Below are 19,474 nucleotides of genomic sequence, written 5' to 3' on the forward strand. Positions count from 1 at the left end.
GCTGACTCAAGACAGCAATGGTGGTCCCTTAGGCTCCCGGTTCCAGAGGCTCCACAGAGCAAAGCGAGAGGAAATGTTGCCCGCTTTCCTCGGGAGTATCATGGGAGGGGCTGTGGCATGACCCCTGGTGTCTACTCTCTGGAAGACTACAGAATGCTGGTGGCTAAGGGATTCCACACCCTTCTACCTTTTCATCCACATTCTTTCCTCCTCTGTCTTTTACATGGGCGTCTACATCTCCTTTTTTTTTTTTTTTTTTTTTTTTGAGACGGAGTCTCCCTCTGTCATCCAGGCTGGAGTGCCGTGGCATGATCTCAGCTCACTGCAAGCTCCGCTTCCTGGGTTCACGCCATTCTCCTGCCTCAGCCTCCCAAGTAGCTGGGACTACAGGCGCCCCCCACCTCGCCCAGCTAACTTTTTGTATTTTCAGTAGAGACGGGGTTTCACCGTGTTAACCAGGATGGTCTCGATCTCCTGACCTCGTGATCTGCCCACCTCGGCCTCCCAAAGTGCTGGGATTATAGGCATGAGCCACCGCGCTCTGCCTACTTCTGAGCCCAATCTACGACCCATCCATTCATTCATTCACTATGCATTGGTTGTCTACTCTGCATCAGACACTCTGCATGGAAATGAAACACAGCAACTCCCACTACCACATCCCACCTCCATGATGCCTGTCTCCTAGTCCAAGGAAGAGAAATGTGTAGAAAAGGACCATCTGAACTAGCTTACAGAAGTGAGGGGGGTGGGACTCCTGAATCAGTCTAGGATAATGAGTAAAAACTTAAGCCGAACTGGAGAAGCCCATCCTGCATCTCCCTTTCCTTACCTGTAAGAATCAGGCCTCCTTCCTGCTCTTGTCCCTTGGTCCTTAAGACCCTGGGGCAGCTGGAAGGGGTGGATATTGGCTTGGGGATGGAGGAGGACTAGAGTGGGACAGTGAGCAGGCCGGGAGCAGTTTACAGACAAAACCTCAGGTTGGTTGAGGAAGCCAGAACCATGAGACAGAGGCGACTGGAGTCAGAAACAAACACCCTGATCCGGAGTCTCCCAGGTCTGTGCCTGAGCCTCCATCAGAGAACAAGCACTTGGAGAGAAAGGAGTCTGGTCTCAGGCAGTCAGCTTCCTCTCCTCCTGAATGGGAAAAGATGGGTCTGGGAGACCAGCTGGCTGGAGTTTAAACCCCAGGCCTACCTGCCATCGTCTACATGGCCTTGATGAATTTGCCTGATTATCTTAAGCATCAGAATGTTCATCTAAGAAAACAAACAAAAAACATTTGTAAGGATCTGCCGCTGACAGTTCGTGTCCTGCTTTTCTCTAACAACCAGTGCCCCTTCGGGTGAAACCTTCCTGCAATTTTTAACCACCTGCTACCTGATGTCATGGTTCTTTGTGTAGCCACCAAGGAGCTATGAGTTCTAGGCAGGAGTTGTGACAGTCCTTCCCTAGAATACCCACGGAACTCAGTCCAGTGTCTGGCGCACGTAGGTGATCAGAAAACAGCTGTCTTCCTCCTTCGTTCAGATACTAGGAGGACCAGTCCTGGCGGTGAGACCCACGGAGACATGGGCTGTGAACCCGTTTTGCCAGGGGAGGATGCGGAAACTGCGGCGCCTCTCCTCGCGCCAGGAGGCCCAGCCCTGCGGGGCAGAGGGGCTGGAAACCTGACAGCTCCCGCCCCGTGACCGCCGCCGCCTGCGGAGTCCCAGAGGGCAGCGCGGGGAAGCAGGGCGCGCTTGGCCCTGGTGTCCCGGGACGCTGCACGACGACGCTCCGTTAACCTCCTGGCTCGTTCTGATACTGAGGCTGCATAAAAAGAAGGATCCCATGCAAATGTAGGCCAGTGTAGCGGAAGGCTAAATACTTTTAATTAAAGGAAGGCACCTGGAGACCCAGCCGGTGGGAGGAGAGAACTAGAGCAAGTCGGCTGCGCTCTGGGCGGGGAGGCGGAGAGACACCCTGGCCCTGGAGGGGCTCGCCATTTCTCCAGGGCCCTTCTCCTCAGCTACCCGGCCCCTCCTCCCTACTCCTCCCATCTTCAGCAGGCAGAGGGGACAGGAGGTGGCCTGACCCGGAGGAGTAAAGGGTGAGGCTTGGGCGCCTGGAGGAGAGGGGACTTCTTCTGTCCTTTGCAACAACTCTGACATTGTGTCTGTGACCCAGAGCCCTGGGGACTCAACCCTCAGACCCCGATCTGAAGGTGCGGAAGGAGAAAGTGATTGTCCCCAGTCCACTAGGCAAGTGAGAAACACTCAGGCCTCCCAGGACTCCCAGCTTCAGGGCCTTCTTGCTGCCCTGTGCAAATTCTGAATTTGCCCTACTGCAAATTCTAGGCAGCAGTGAAGCCAAGGATAACACCTTGTGGAGCCTTTAGAGCACTTACATTTCTTCATCATCACCAGCATGTCTAAAATTTGCAGAGCCCTTAACAAGCCCTGTGCCATGCGCTTCATCATCTCATTTAATCCTCATGTGACTCTTGAAATGAGGGTGTTATTATCCCCATGCCACAGGTGAGGTCACTGGGGGTCCAGAAGGGCTAAATCACCTGTTAAGGCCCTACAGTAACTAGGCTAGAGGAGTCTCTAAGACAGTCCAACTCAGAAGTTCAAGGTTGCAGGACCCGTTTCCTTAGAGATAAGGTCACCAAGAATGGTGAAAATGCTGAACACACCGCTCTTTGGTCAACTTCTGACACATAGTTGGTGCTCGCTCACAAAGTAGGTGCTCAGTCATTGCAGTGACCTCCTTAGCCAGACCTCCCTTCCCATGGTCAGGGTGTGTGTGTTCCCCTGGAGGATGACTCTGGAACGAAAAAATATGGGACAAAGAGACCACCTGCTGGACCCCAAGAGCCAGGGTCAGGGGCAAGGGCATCTCAGATGCCTGGGTCCTTACCTCTAAACCAGCGTCTTTCCTGCAAGTGAAGATGGGAAAGGGTGAGCACTGGCGCAGTCTCTTCCTCTCTCTTTGTGGAAAGGTATGACGAGGATGGGGGATAAAGTAGAACTGATATCTCTGAATCTGTAACTAATATCCAGAACCCAAAATGGCCCTGGTTGGCTTTAAGCTTCTTGATTCGGATTCACCTTTTTTTTAGCACTCACTACATGTCAGGCACTAAAGTATCTTGCAATGTACCAAGCAAAGATATATCCTTATTCACTTGCCTTTTAGAGCCAAGGTTTCTGTGGACACCAGGCATGGTGACTCACATCTGTAATCCCAGCAACTTGGGAGACTAAGACAGGAGGATGGTTTGGGCCCAGGAGTTCGAGACCAGCCTGGGCAACATGACAGGACTCATCTCTACTAAAATAAAATAAAATAAAATTTCAGGGTATGGTGGTGTGCGCCAGTGATCCCAGACACTCAGGAGGCTAAGGCAGAAGGATTGACTGAGCCCAGGAGGTTGAGGCTTCAGACTGCAGCGAGCTGTAATCACACCACTGCACTCCAGCCTCGGTGACAGACTGAGACCCTGTCTCAAAAAAAAAAAAAAAAAAAAAGGTTGCTTTAGTCAAATTGGATTCTACCTCATCATGCCATCTCCTTTGGGGTTACTTATAATGAAAAAAATAAATAAATAAACAGCCCAAGCAGGAACTTCCTTGCAGTCACTGAATGGTCCTGTGGAGTGAAACCTACCAGTGACCTTGGCCTGAGTGTCAACAGGGTACAAAGCCCTGTAGAACTCCTTGCTCCTAGAAGGACGATAACAAACACAATCTTGTACCGACCAAGAGTTCAGTAGCCCCAAATCCTTGTCTAATGGTCTGCTGAGAACCAGTTCTGGGAAGGAAGATCTTCAAGAATGGACAGTGACATTTGATGGGAATTTCTGGACACAGTCATGACAGAAGGGAATCTTTTGGACTTCTGAAAAATCAGCAAGTGCTCAACAGTCTTCACCAAGCAAAGCAAATGTTGGAGGACAATAGTCAATGCCAATGTCATCAGAAGTCAAACAGTAATCATCTTGTCTACCACTCCTCATAGGGCCTGAAGCTAGAAAGCAGTTATTTACTCCTTCTCCCATCTACTTCTCCCTGGATCTCAGAGCAGGCCAGAGTAATTGAGTCCTACAGAAGTGACCTCATCCTCCCCCAGGGCCATTAGAACAACACCTCCTCCTTAGGGGCACCTGTAAATCAGGGCCCCACAAGGGTCTGGCAGTGCTGGAATGGGGTGTGGCTTGGTAAGGGGACCTGCATGTTTAGTACAATGGCCTGATTGTGTGGATTGTTCCAACCCAGCAGCCCTCAAGTGGTCACATGTTCCCTGGGCAGCAGGTGCTATAACCTTTGCCCAGAGATTTGGAGCCTTCGGTGGTGAGACTGAGTGCCAATGAGGAGGAGAGTAGTCTGGCTGTCTCCCACTGCCCCTGGGATCTGGGGAAGGTCACCCCCTCACCCTGTCCATGTTCTGTGCCCAATTCTCACCCATATTCTACTCAGAGGGTCCTCAGCTATCCAGAAAAAAAAGAGAGGCAGGCAGCATGCTGAGGTAAAAATTAAAAGGCTACTGAGTTTCTGCTTCTGCCACTAGCTGCTAAGAACCAATGAGGGGCAGGCATGGCTAAGACTTCAGTCCAGTGTTTATCTTGTTAACTGCTGCGTGCCCAGTATCCAGCACCACACCATCACAATGAGGTCATTGTGTTACCCTTGCCACTCAGTTATTCCATCGAACACTCATGTAAGCACAAGCATTTACTGAGCATTGTCTCTGTGCCAGACACTGTTCTAGGCACTGGGGATACAGCAGTAAACAAAACTACCAAGAATTCCTGCCCTCATGTAACTTACCTTCTACTGGGGAGAGACAAATGATAAATAAATAAGTGAAGTAGACAATATGTCAAATGGTGAAGAGAAATAAAGCAGAGTGAAAGGGATAAAGCCAGTGGTGGGGTGTTGGGGGAGGCAGGGTTGGTTTGCAATAGGGAGATTGGAGAAGAGTCCCCAGAGAAACTGATCTTGGAGCCAAGACTTGGAGGTGAAGGATCAACCATCTCCTCAGTCCATCTATGGCAGTATTGGTCCTAGACCAGCATCCCCTCCTCACTTCTCTGATCTGTCATCAGACAGAAACTTCCCCTGAGCCACTGGAAGATTTTGAGGTGGGAGGAGCCATATCTGCTTGCAGTGACTACTGGGCTTGAGGAAGCTGAAGCTCACCAAAGGACATGGGAAGATAGGATGGGGCTTACACTCATTCTGGTCTTCACAGGGCTGCAGCCCATCACCACCAGTCGGGGATAGAATTGAGAGTCAAAAGTTGACTATACAATATTTCCCCACCCATCCCCATCACCACTTCCCTCTGTCCTCAGGGCTGCCATTACCCCTTAGAATTAGGGGAACACAGTGCCCCACCAACACCCCACCCTGCCTGCAACCTGGCTTCCTCCAATCCATTCACCACACTGTAGCCAGAAAGAGCTTTCCAGAACACGCCTGTTCCTTCACTTTCCCCAACTAAGATCCCTTTGCTTTTTAGTATAAAATCCAAATTTCTCAATATGCCTACAAAGATTTTTGTGATCTAACTCAGCATACTTTCCCAGACCCATCTCTCAGCTCTCACTGCAGATACACACGCGTGCGCACATGGGCGCACACACACATACACAAACATGCATTCTATTACTGTACTTTATCTCCCACTACACTGAACTCAGTTCCCTGAGTGTACCTGGCCCTCTCTGGCTTCTGGACCTTTTTCTGCCAATACCAGAACATTCCACCTTTACTCTCCACATTCTCACATTTGCCTGGTAGATTCCAACTCTTCTTTCCAGTCTCTGCTTAGAGGTCTCTCTTTCTGGACAGCCAAGACTCTGTGGGGTACCCTCACTGTTCCCCACACCTCCCCCTCTACACTCCAGCCACATTACAGCACGAAGCACACCTCCCTACAAGGACCTGTTTATTTGTTCCATGGTTGTTGTTTCAGTCGCCTCTAGGTTCCCACGTCATAGCAGATAGTCCAGTACTTAGTAGATGCTCAGTAAATGCTTGTACAGCTAAATACATCAAAGGGGAGGAAGAGAGGAAAATAGAAAAGGCTCTCCTGGTGAGGGAACCACGGCACTATATTCATCATCATAACTGCCTCATCCCTTACTTTTCTCCATTTCTTAATAGTTTACAAATCATTTTCACGTTGCCCTGCTAATAAAATGTGGCTATTACATGTAGAGTTTTACTAAGTGTGGGAAACCCGAGAATTTGAGTGTGTCTTTCCCAAGGTCACACTGCTCAGAGCAGGGCAGTATCACAAACCCAGGTCTCTCTGACTTTGAGTCCAGGGTGCTTTCCATAACTCACAACTCCTTGGGCTCTAGAATGGAGAGACTAAGTTTCAAACATGGCAGTACAGCTATCTCTTGAATCCTGAACAAGAGACCATAAGACTGAACTCAGTCATCTAATTTGACCTGTGAACGTGGCTTGAGGATCTCAGGGGGTCGACGTGTACCCTCTCTTTATTTCCTGGTTACCCATGGGCAGTCAAGGCTGCTTTCAGGATCAGGAGCATTTCCCAGTCAGGATGCCCATCCTAAGCTTCTGTACACCTTGGTCACTGCCTGGAAAATGGTAATGGCCCTGGACTGGGGAATCTCTCCAGGTACTCCCTTCTTGCTCTTCCCTACCTGCTTACCTTTAATCTTTAAAGGGATATTCAAAAGTTGTAAAAAGACAAGACAGACTAGGTTTATGGGAAGCCAACTTTTGTCCATCTTCATTCTAAAGGTGCCCAACCTGTACTCCCACAGTTCCATTTGTCACTTCTCATCTCTCCAGGAAAATATTTATACATAGAGTTCATTACAGAACAATCTTTTTTATGGAGTACACTATCTTGGCTCACTGCAACCTCCACTTCCTGGGTTCATGAAGAAACTGAGCCTAGAACACCATGGCTCTGGAAGCCACGGGAATGGTATCTTCTATTCTGGATTCTGCTCTCCAGAGCCACAGGTGCCTGGTAGCATGGAACCGTCTCTCAGAACTCAGAGAGTTCTCAGACAGTAGAACTTGGCAGCCCATTGAGCTGCTGGAGTAGGCTCTAGTCTGTGACTGTAGTCTTGGACACCCTGAGAGCAGACTCCTGACCCCCAGAGAGTGCACACTCAGATCCACGATGGAAGGGAGGAATCAGCTCACTCACACCTGAGAGACCACCTCCTCAGGATGTCCTCATTGCTCTTTCTCCCCAGCCCCCTTGCCCCGCTTTTATTTTGGGGGCGTCTCTCTGTCTGTCAGTATCCTTGGTATAGTGACTGTGACGCCACACCAAGGTCCATAAGCAATGCTTCTCTGCCATCTTTATTGTGGCTAGTTTGACTTTCAGCACCTAACATTGATTGAGCACTCACTGTGCTCCAAACACTTTGTCTGCCTTAAACATCATAATATCGTACAAGAGAAGTACCGTTAATAGTCTTAGTCTTCAGACATAGAAACTTTGGCTCAGAGAAGTTGAGTGATTGGCACAAGGTCACACAGCCAGTATGAGAATGTGCCAGGGTTCTGACTTTGGCCACCAGATTCCCAGCCCAGCAGTGTGACCCCTATGCCCTCTCTGCATTATGGAAGAAAGAGTACCAGACCCCAAATAGGAAAAAAATCCTTCTCTCAAGGCTCTAGGCCATCTTAACTGGAGCAAGTGATTCTACTTAAAAAATAAAATCTCAGAGCAGGTGGGATCAAAATCTATAAAGTGCAGGGAATGTGGACAAAGTGAACAGAAATTACCACGGACACAGCACACTCCAGGAGATTCAAAGGAGTGGTGTTTGGAACAAATAAAAGGAAATGCTACGTGACATGAGATGTGGTAGGCCTAAAAATAGAAAGAATTTTAAAACAAGTTTAGAAAATGTGTAAATGGATGATTCACTCATTCTTGCCGCAAGTGTGTTCTGTGTCTGTGCTTTGCAAGCACGGCAGGAGTTCAGTCGTAGAGCAATGGGATTCGCCATGACCCCAGCCTTTGATTTCCTTTACATTCTTTCACTTACCTACCAACTCTGTGGGCCTAAAAAATCATACGTCTTGTTACTGGGGTCAAGCTTCCTCTCAACAGTCCACTAGTGGCCCCTGACACTGATACTCTTTTTTAAGTTTATTTTCTAGTTTGTTCTAATAGCTTCCTTGGAGTTATGACTGTTGTCCATGCCTTGGAGCTACTCCATGGGTTAGTGAGGAGAATGCTGGTTCAGGTGTTAGATGGACCTGAGTGCAGATCCTGGTTCTGCTGCTCAGCAAATGGGTGACCCAGAGCACCCTCTGTGACCCAGTTACCTCAAAGCCCTGGCTTCACTGGGTGTTGTGAAAGATAAATCGGCCTGTGTATAAGGCACTCCACAGTTCCTGGCATTAAGTAATACTTAGTAAACTACAGTAGTAGTAGCTGTTGTTATTAGAAGGAAATACCATGCTTAGCATTCCCTTGGGGTAATGGTATGTCCACCCTGGTGTGGGGGCCATGAACAGCAAGGATAGCCACTGAAGCATAGAGAGGAAAATGGGGCTCCAGACCCCTAAGCCCTCAAGGCTGCTCCTTCAGATGCAGGGAAGGCAGGCGCTGTGTGGTCCACAACATGACACAAGAGGACACAGCCCTGCAGTGAACCTAACCCCATGAAGGAGTGGGCAAAGCACCCAAGTTTGCTCCACTCGGAATGTACCAGAAGCCCTCCTGGGTCAGGCAAAAGGTCAGTGAGATCTCTTGAATCTTCTGTATGCCTCAACCTCATTCCCTTGCCCTGTTTAAACCAGCAGAGTCTCTGGTCCCTTCGCCAGGCCCCTGGGCACTGCCAGGAGCTAGGGAGGACACGCCCTGTTCCATGGTTTGTGCCCACAGCAGGAACCGCTGGCATTCCAAGGCCACAAAGAACAAAAGCCAACCCTGAGTCTGATGAAAAGCCCTGGGCCTGGGTTTTTTCCTTGGCACTTCCCCAAGAACAGCTGTCAGGAAGGCAGCCACTCCAGTGCCCTGGTACTGGTCAGAGAGGATTCCTGCGTCCTGACTCCTGCTGCCGTGGGCTGGACCACAGGGGCCTAGGTGAGGGGAGGGCATTCCTGCCCAGTGAGCTGCTCTCCTCTCCTGTGGTAGGAAAGTTTTCCAGCCTTGGGGGTCTGACCTCACCCTGGCCACTCCCTGGGTTCCAGAAACTTCCTTCCTGAGGGGAAGGGGCAGGTGTGGGGAGTAGCAAAAACTAGGCTGAGGTGAGTAGAATTTATAATATTTAAGGCAAAGCCTGAGTCACTGGTGCTTTATTTGGCCACCTAGTTGGCCATCTACTAGCTGGGTGGCCTTGCTCTTTACTTACCTTCCCTAGAACCCAGTTTCCTCATCTGCAAAATGGGTAGCCTTTTGGGTCTAGCTCATCTTTTGTAACTTAAAAAAAGGACAGGAAAAAAAAAAAAAAACTATGATTACTAGAGAAAAAAAAAATTGAGCTGTGTACATCGATCCTTTTATCTCCCTCTGTCACCTTCCTTTTTGTGTCCCCAGTAAGTTTTTTTTCCACCCATTCGGAAGTACCAGGGTCTCCTTCCAGAAGCTCAGGCAACTGCTGCCAAAGGCTGTGGGGTGGGCAAAGAGCCCAAGGGACAAGTACCCAGGACACATTTCCCACTCAAACCAGCCGGACAAATGCCACCGGCGGCTTCTTCCAAACTGTCTTTGGCAGCCCAGCCTGTGGCCCTTTTCCTTTCACCTGCCAGGACCTATATTTCTATTTCTGTGTTTTCAAAGCCTAGAGAGGTGGAGAACCTGGAATAATTAATGATTGATTTTCAGGCACTGCCACCAGGAGGCCCCAGGGCAGGCTGTCGGCCATTTCCTGAGTGCGGGGACAGGGTTGAAATCCCATGTGGCTATGGAAGGATTGGGCAGAGGGTGGAGCGAAAACTGCCAGTGCCCTGAACACTCCTGCCCTCTGCAAAATGATGAAGTCGCGGCTGGAAGTTCTGCCGTGGGGCTGGCCTTCTGCCATTGACTCTCCCCCTCTCTGGGTCAACAAAAGTGAACTGCTTCCCTCACAGACACCCCTGCCCCACTGCTACCCCGTACCCACGCCTGCACCCACAGGCACGGGTTCACTGGCCCTTTCCTCTCCAAGGCTCATTTGGGAAAGGATTAAAGGAACCGAGTTCCATAGCAAAATTTTAGAGGCATTTTAACTTTGCCCTCCTTGGACGTATTTCTCTGCCTTTGTTGTCTAATAATAATTAACTTTTGTACAGAGGTGTAGTTTTCAAAGGGCTTTCACATTCATAATTTTATTCATCCTCACAACAAAGCTATGAGGTGGGTCTGACCCTCCCCAGCTCCCCGTCTGTACCCACAGCATACAGAATAGGAAACTGAGGTTGAGGCAGAAGAAATGGTCCCATTCTACACATTTAGGGCTGGAACATTCACCTCTGATGCAAAGTAGAGCGCTGCTGTTTTCTTCCTGAAGGGATGCACTTTAGTCCCAACAATGGTTCATTACGTAGGGGAAGTGGCATGGTGGCAAGTAAGCAAGGAGGATTGTTGGGGGCAGTGGTCTTCCCCTGAGGCTGGCCTCTGGGGAGTGTGTGCAGGAAAACCAGGGTACATAGGAGTAAGGGGAAGAGCTCATGGACCTACTGGAGTTCAACGCTATCAGTCACCTGAGTCAGCAGGTAGAATGACCCACCTGTGCAATCAACCACCCACTCAATAGTCAATTGAAACAGGGCAGCTTATAAAAGACCCCCAAACCATCCAACTCCCCAACTCTAATCAGCTAGGATAACCAATTCATCCTGATTTGCCCAGGAAAGTCCCAGTTTTAACTCATATCTAGGCAACACTCTTGGTTTCGTCCAGGGCAAACCAGAGAATTTTATCATCCTGCCACAAGGCTAGTGCATTACAGCTGAGTACAGAAAAGAAAGAGCATCTTTTGAAGGCTCAGCAGACCAGCATAGAATTAAACAAATCACAGAATATTATGCAAATTCAAAAACCACTGTAGTTAGGCAATTACCTAGGATTGTTGGAATGTTAAACCTGAAAGAATGCTCATTTCTACAAAGAAACACTCAGATCTGTGGCCAGATCTCTTGCATTTTTAAAGGCAAGCCGGAGTTACTCTCGCATCTACTTCTGTATTTTGATATTGGCAATGAACTACATTGTCTCAAAAAAACACTGAGTTTAAAAAAAGTATAACTAGTTGCCAGTTGATAATACTGCCATGAAAACCTTATGGGCATCAAGCCTGAGAAGAAAAGGTGGCAAATGAGGTATTAGTTTTTAAAAGTGAGTTCTAAGGTCAGGCCAGGCATGGTGGCTCATGCCTGTGATCCCAGCACTTTGGGAGGCTGAGGCAGGTGGATCACCTGAGGTCTGGAGTTCGAGACCAGTCTGGCCAACATGGTGAAACCCCGTCTCTACCAAAAATATAAAAAATTAGCCAGGCATGGTGATACACACCTGTAGCCCCAGATACTTGGGAGGCTGAGGCAGGAGAATCGCTTGAACCCAGGAGGTGGAGGTTGCAGTGAGCCGAGATCATGCCACCGCACTCCAACCTGGGTGACAGAGTGAGACTATGTCTAGAAGAAAAAAAAAAAAAGAGTTCTAAAAGTCCCATTGAAAGTCTATTAGTCACAGTGCAAATTTATTTTAAAATTTCAAATATCATCAAAGGAAGTTATATGATTTTTATTCTTATGATTTATTCATGGATTTTAAGTTTGAGAAAATACTGTCATAAAAGATGATTTTAAAAATATATGTATTTCAAGCCTTTTGTTTTGCAGATGAGGAGACTGATGCCAAAGAGACAGAGTTAAGATACCAGTTAATGACATTTCCTTGGCCTTGGTCTCAGAGAATTAGGAAATACCAAGGAACCCAGGCCTGATTTCTGATTCTCATTAGAAGCAGGGCCAGTCCAGTAGGCCTGTGTTTATCCCTGCAGCAGGAGTTCACTGCATTCTCACTGCCTGCTGGTCCTGGATCTCCTCTGCTGAGTCTTCTGGTCATCTGCTATGTCACCTGCAGTCTGGAGAAGAGGTATTGTCAAGGTGTGGAGCGTGTTTTTGCCTGAGGAGTAACCTTGAACAGTGCACATTGCTTTTACCTTAAAATGAAATTTGAAAGATAAGCTTGTAAATGGGACAGGAATGTTCTGATAACTTGCTGGATTTGTCCTCTAAGGAATTTTGCCCAAAAAGGGGATGGGAAAGGGAGAGAGTTCATTGCTTGGGCAGAAAAGATGTGCATAGGCAGGAATGACTGCCTGAGAGTCAATGGATATTGGTACCTATCAGACCCTTAGATTGGGTAGAACCTCTAAGGTTGTCAGAACTGTTTGAAATGAGGGCCTATCAGATTCACCCTGGAGCATTGCTTCCCTGGTGGGAGGGAATCCTGGGTGGACAAAGAGAGTTTCTGCTGTGGCTGCCACACTCCACACCTCCCCTGCAGCAGAAGGACACAAGCCAGGGCAGCAAACTGGCCCATGGGGTCCATAGGACCTATGCCAAGATCCATTTCCATCCCAGCACCCTTGGATTGTCTCTCTCTGGGAGACAATCTTCTTCTGCCAGAGAAGTTGGGGATCTGGACCTTTGAAAACCACAGAGCAATTTAAAATTACAATTTTAGAGAAACATTTAAAACGATGAAGCACCAACTATTTTTGTTTAGAGCCACTCTTCGCAAATGTGGAGGAAACATTTAGGGACACACACCTTCTTCTCTCCCTTTTCATAAGATGATTCATTTCTCCTAAATAGAGAGATGAGAAAGACTGGGTGGAAGGAGGCTGTGGATTGACATGAAAGACAAAACTTTTTTTTAATTCAGAAAAATAGTTCATGTGTTTTCACACACATGTACATATATGCATACACACACACACACACACACACACACACACATCCAATCCCCCTGAATATCCCAGTTTCCCCTGCCCCTTCCTTGCCCCCTCTCACTGGCTCCGTAGCCTCCTGTCCCAGAACAACCCCACCAGGCCTGCAGAGCCATCTCTGAAAAGGGCATGGCTGTCCTCTAGACTGTAATCCTGAGTCCAGAGGTCTGGTCAAAGATTGGGGGAACATCCACGCCTTGACCCCTAGGCCTGCCAGTGTTCCAGGACATTTGCTCACTCATACCCACTCACAATCTTATATGCACCCCGACTCCCTGACAGAGAGAACTACAAGGAAGAAGGGGGCAGCTTTTGCCATCACTAAGATAAAGAGGTACCAGGCAGCTCTGCTTGGTCCCAGGGCTCGCCAGCCTCGCCATCATTCCCACCAATGAGACCCTTTCTTAACCACACCCAGGCCCCCATATTGCTGAGGCTGTTGATTCCTACAGACCAGACCAGAGGTCAGCTCACTCCTGTTCCTTTCTAAGGCCTTTCCAAGCAGAGATGAAGTCTAGGGCCTCAGTGCCCTTCCCCTGAACTCTTCTTCCAAGTTCAAAATCCTCAAGGAGCAAGAAAGAGGGCAGGTGGCTGCGTGTGTGTTCCAGAGGAGAGAGGCGAGGAGTTGCTGTGGAATGGGTTATGTGACAATGTTGTTAGTCTAACAATGCAAGGGTGTGGACGCTGTCTGTGTAGAACAGAAGGAATGGCTTCAGGTGCTGCTCAGGGTTCTTCTCTGGAAGAGGTCATAGCTGTGGTGAGAAGGTAATAGCATCTTGCCCACAGCCCTGAAAGCAGGCTCTACCTCAAGCATCAGGCACAAAACAGAAGTTCCCTCCTTCCTTTTACAAAAGAAAAGGCTGCTTCCTGGTGAGCAAACCAGGGGTGACAGGGGGCAAGAAGGGCACCCTACAGAGACCATTCCTCTTACTTCTGGTGGTCAGTGACCCAGGAGGACCCAGAGAGCCTCATCCTCAGGCTCCTAGGCCTCGGTTCCCCACTCCTCCAATATTTCCAGGCCTGCTCAGTTAGGGCTCAGCTGCCTCCCTCTTCCCTCCGCTGGAAACAGAAGCTCCCAGCGAATGTTTCTAACTCCTGAGTCCACTCAGCCATGTCCCCCTTGCAAAATCCTCCCCTTCCCGCACCCCCCTGCACCCAGCCAGCCAATCCGCGGCCTGCGAGCCTCGCCAGACCCATCTCCCAGGGCCTCAGCGGGATAAAACCGGTTGGCGATGCCGGGTGGATGGGAACAAACTTCAGAAGGAGGAGAGACACGGGGCCCAGGGCACCCTCACGGGCGGACCCAGGCAGTGAGGGCCTGCAGCCGGCCGGCCAGGTATGTCACCCAGGGGTTAGCTGGAAGCTGGCTGGTAGTGAGGACGGGGAGATGGAAGAAGGGAGAGGGTCCCAGGAAGCCTGGCAGCCTTTTCCCTCCCAAGTTAAACGGGATAAGACTGGGACAGCGGAGGGAGTGGGCACGCAGGTTGGAGTCTGGAGCTTCAGCGCACCCTCAATCCTTGATCCTCCCGGGAAGCCTGTTAGCTAGGCCGGGCTGAGGTTGGCCCTACTTCGCCTAAAAATCCTCCTACTCCTGGCAGACGATGCAGGTTGTAAAGGATAAGGCCTGGGGAGGGGGCCTGAGGATGCAGGCATCGAATCTCATCGCATCTCATGCCCTTCTCCTGGGTTTGTGCAGGGCAGCGGCAGGCGCGGCCCGGACCTGCGTGAGTAAGCCCAGAGCCCTCGGCGGGCTGCGAGCGACTCCCCGGCGATGCCTCACAACTCCATCAGATCTGGTAAGAACGCGGTGTGGTCAGGACCCCCAACCCCCGCGCAGCTGAGCGTCCGTGCGTGCGCTCGGGTCGCTGGATCTCGGGAGCTTATGCACGGGATTCTCGGGACCCACCCGCGTGGGGACCCAGCTGGGGGCGCCTGGGGCCTGGCCCTCCGCTGGAGCCGCCTCGCTGTTCTCGGGCACTGGGGTTCCACTCGGCCAGCTGAGCCGCCCTCCCCCGGTCTTGGTTTCGAGGGACCACACGGAACGGTGAGGGGATCTCTGTGGAGTTAGAGGGGGTTTCCTTTGAGCTCCATTCCCAGTCTTGCATGGCGCATTAGGGTGGACATTCTTCTTGCTCTGTCCCTGGGCTGCACCGGTGCTGGACTGGCCGTTTCTCCGTCCCCGACCTCTGAGCCCTCTTCCTCGGGTGCGCGCAGTCCTTCCCAGTGACTCCCCTGGCTGGACTCTGAGCTCCCCGCATCTCTCAAGCTAAAGGGAATAGAGCCAGTGGTCCCGGGCCTGGGAGCCGACAGCGCACTCAGGTGCTCTCCGACTCCTCCTGGCCCAGCACTGGGCAGGCAGGGAGCCGCGCGCGGGGCGTCCGGCTGGTGAGGACTAAGCTGCTCGCGGAGTCGAAACCCCCTCCCCACCTGCGCCCGGGAACAGGGCCTTCAAAACCACTCGAGCTCCCAGGCCGCGATGCCTGTTTTCCCCCTTCCCAGCCAGGGCTGGGCAGGGTCTTTGCTGGGAAGGAGCTCCAGGGTCGGGGCTGGTGGGTGCAGCCGTCCCCGCGCGCAGCGAGTGCGGACAGCTGCGGAGGCGCAGCGCGGCCCGCGGTGATGGATGGAGCCTGGCCGGCCGCAGAGAAGGCGATTTATGGGGCCAGGGCGCATCACTATCGATTTGGGCCGGCGAAGTGAGAGGAAATCAATATTTCAGAATGAATTCTCCGCGAATATGAAGTCCCGCTCGACAAACGGGACATTTGTTATAATAAGGAGGGTCGGATCGGGCGCGGAGCGCGGCTGAGATCTCTATTTAGCCAAGCGCACGGCGGGGCCCGGGTTGTGCGGCGCAGTCTCCAGTCCCAGGGCCAAGGCTCGACTAGGAGGGGAGCGGGAACCCTCTGGGGCGCCGAAAGATTTTTTACTTGGGTTCTCTCTAGAGCTGCAGACGAAGTCAGCAGAATGCTCCCTCCCTGCCCCCATTCCCCTCAGAGAGCTGGGCCAGAATAGTCCGGCTGCCCCCAGAAGGCGCGGGGTCCCTTCAGGGGCCTCAGGGTAGAGACCTCGCAGCCATTCCCCTGCTCAGCGAGGTTGGCGAGACCTGGGACTGAGCAGAGCTGCCTGGCACCTCTTTACGGTCCGCGCCCTGGAACCGCGAGCGCTCCTAGGCCACTTTCTAAGGTCAGGATCAGGTTTTAGCCCCTTAGTCTTTAGCCAAACCGTGGTACAATACCACACATCGCCAGGACCATCCTCGAGGCCGAATGTGCAGTGCCCGATGCCCGATCCCATGCCAGGCTGGTCCGTGGCACTCTGCTCGGCTCTGGAGGTCCATCTGTCCTCCTGACCTTCCCCTGACCCTTCCGGCGGTGGCAGGAGGAGTGGATGCTCTCGGAAGTCAAATTTACCGGGCAGGGCTGGACCCTTACTCTCTGTCGCTGCCCAAGAAATGAGACGATGTCCCCGTCCCTCAGATGAGCTTTTTTTTTTTTCTTTTTTTCCGGCTACTTATTTTCATTCTAGAAGTACTCGTTAGAATAAATGGGAATAGAGTATGGAAAGAAAAAAAAGGCACAATTTATTTTTACTGTAGTTTTAATCAGTATCAGTCCCAAATGATGAGATGCGCGCTTTCCCATTAGCTCGGATGCAAATCGCGCTTGGGTTTTGGGAGGGACCCCTCTGCCCCTGGACCTACCAGGTAATTTTTTCCCCTGTCTTCTTTTCAGAAAGACAGAGGGGCTTCTACCTTCTTTCCAAAACAAATAAACAACGCGGTGAGGGAGGATGAGACTTTCTTCTTTGGTTTAATTTAAATGCTAATAAAACAAGAAAACAGCCTGTAACAGCACAGACTGTTGAAGGCGCTCCCTGTTCTTTTCCGAACCCTCCCTTTGGCAAACCTGAGGGAGAGGCCCTCCGTCTTTCTTATCAGTTTACCTGACACTGTTGTCTACAATTGCAGCTAAATTCATAAGCGGACACCTCTTGTTTTTACAAGCCCATTTTCTCTCAGGTTTTAGCAGCTTCCCCCTTTTCCCCAGGCACCTCCATTTCTGAGTTCGGCAGTGCTTAGGGAGCTCCCCTGTAAGTTTTCTTTGGGCAGAGCCCGGGACGCAGGCAGCCACACGGCTTTTCGCGGGAGCGAGGCCGAGCGCACCCTTCCCAATAACCCGAGACGCTCAAGAAAAGTTTCCTGCGCGGCCTTCGCCGCCCAGCCTGCCACGGCTCACTCTCGCCTCGTCGCTGACTGGTCTTGCCTTGCAGAGAGTCTTAACATTGTCTTTCCAACAGATTTATTCTGAAGGAATGTTGAACGCGAATCATTCTAATGTGCGCAGGTCAGCGATGGGCTGAACGTTCCTTAAAATCGTTATTTTTGTTGCATCAGGGACGAAATTCTCTAAAGCAAAAACATTTTTTAAAAAAATCCAAAGATGCAGAAGAAATGATAAATGCCCCAGTGAGAACAATACTGCACCAGCGAGGAAGAGAGTTTTGTAAAACCAAGTAGGCTGTCATTAAAAGTTGTCTTAAATAACTTGTCGCAGCCCACTCCCACTGGTCCTGAAAATAGTTCATTCAAGTGGTAAAATTAGACAAGGCAGAGGACGATGTCTCTAACTTCCCTGATCTGAGATCTAAAGCCCCATTCCTTCTTCTTGGTTTTAGAATTGAGGAAAGGGGAATAAATGCATTTGGAAAGGATCTGTTTTCTTCCCAGGTTTCCTGCCTGGGTTGAAAATAAGGTTTCAGGGAAGGGAAGCAGCTTTGAGGAACATAAAGAGGTATTGGGGTTCATCAATTCATCTTTGTTTCAAGATGGTCTATTCCCCCCCCCCCACCCTCCTCAATGCAAGTTAATTAGGAGATAATTTAGCTACCTTGTGAATTAGTTTTAAGATAAGTATCTTTTTAAGCTTTGTCACTTTAATTGCCCCACTGATTGATAAGAAGTAATTATTTCTAATTGACACTTTTTTGATGTCTATTGGAAGCATTTATTTGGAACTTTTGGGGGGTAGAAGGAAAGTTAATTAATGTTATCAGTCTACCCCCAAAAGGACTCTGCTTAATTTTGTTGAAGAAGACAAAGGAAGTGAAAGAAACCAAATAAAAAATCAATCTCATGGAATTTTAATTATTAAGGGACACTGTGGTTCAAATTAGAGGGCATCTACTAATATAATATGTCAAAAGGTTCTATTTATGGCCTCAAATCTCTAATTTATTGAGATGCATTTTATAGGTATTCATTTTCCTATGGATACACTCAAAGGCCCTTTATATGCTGCCTTCATTTTGGAGCAGGTTCCTCTGCTGTGTAAATAATTTTTGTGAAAAGTAAAATCTGTCGACCTTGGTATGCCCAGAAAAAATGAAATCATTTTTGTAAGAGCCAATTGTAAGAAAGATTTACTAATAGTCATCCTTGTTCTGTAATTATTGATGGAGTTGGGTATAAAGGTGAAACTTTACTTACAGCGACATGCCTTTTCATACCTAAACTTTGGAGTAAACAGTTTAATCATTCACATTCTCCAGAACATTTTGCTGTGAGAGAGAAAGGAGTGAAAGAATAAAGAGAAAAAGAAAGACACTGAAAGGAGGCGATGGGGGTGGAGAGGAAAGAAAGGGAGAAGGTAGCTGGAGAGAATAAAATGAAAGCATTTATTTCAGAAATGAAGATAGCCAGGTGCGTGGAACCTTTGCCATTCAGTATAAGAACATCGAAATCCTGCTTTAAAAACACATTTTTGTTAACACCAAATCTCTATCACAGTCTCTAAGCAACCCCTAACCACCATGGGATGTCCCTACTTTTCTACACATTTTTTTAAAAGGCAGAATTTTAGGAAGCTGGCAGATCCGGATCTTGGATATCTGGCTGTCAAAGTCTTTATTTGGGGTGCATGAAAAGGAAGCAAGAAAACACACATTGTGCTCTGGGATTTATAAAGAGATTCAAGTGTTGTTTATATTTATTTTGTTATTAAAGCCCCTGTGATCCTCATCTCTATTTTGTATGCACAATCTTTTCATAGCTCAACTTGTGACTTACTGATATAGGAAAGCATTCCCACATTAACCCAAAGGAGACACATACACACATGCACACACACGCACGCCTGGAATGAGAGAAATACAATCACACAGGACGCGTTCCTATCAGGTTGATTTCAGCTAGTGCCTTTTTCAATCACTTATTATAAAATCTTGTCTGCTGTTATTGATGTTTCTCCCAGATTATGGGGAGCTGCAAGAATGAGGAAATACTTTAAATGAAAAATAAATTTAAGACGTACAAACATCAGATAATATCACATACCAACCTCACTATTAGTGAAATTGAAAGAATATATAAATAATGCAAAAAAAAAATCAGCAAGGGAGAGTTTAGTAATGGAAAATTCCCCTGCAATTAAAGGAAACGTTAATTTAGTGAAGATATGCCTGAATGAATTACCATTTATTAATTGGTTCTCATAAAAACAATTTGTGTGTGTGACTTGGGGAGGGGGATGTTTAAAGTATATATTG

General features: G+C 49.1%; 1 protein-coding gene across 4 annotated transcripts in view; it reads left to right on the forward strand.

Moving 5' to 3' along the window:
• Nucleotides 1–14,175: 14,175 nt before the first annotated feature.
• Nucleotides 14,176–19,474, forward strand: part of PAX8 (paired box 8) — a 61,186-nt gene continuing 55,887 nt past the window's right edge. For 3 of the 4 annotated variants that reach the window (XM_037994289.2, XM_073023149.1, XM_073023150.1), the window contains exons 1-2: nt 14,176–14,267; nt 14,628–14,727. In XM_037994289.2, the coding sequence (XP_037850217.1) occupies nt 14,703–14,727 (25 nt within the window). In that variant the 5' untranslated portion in view covers nt 14,176–14,267; nt 14,628–14,702. The remainder of the gene's footprint in view (nt 14,268–14,627; nt 14,728–19,474) is intronic. The other variant, XM_008008447.3, reaches the window with a different exon arrangement.

The sequence above is a fragment of the Chlorocebus sabaeus genome, chromosome 14 (genome assembly GCF_047675955.1).
Source record: "Chlorocebus sabaeus isolate Y175 chromosome 14, mChlSab1.0.hap1, whole genome shotgun sequence".
In the NCBI taxonomy this organism is placed as follows: domain Eukaryota; kingdom Metazoa; phylum Chordata; class Mammalia; order Primates; family Cercopithecidae; genus Chlorocebus; species Chlorocebus sabaeus.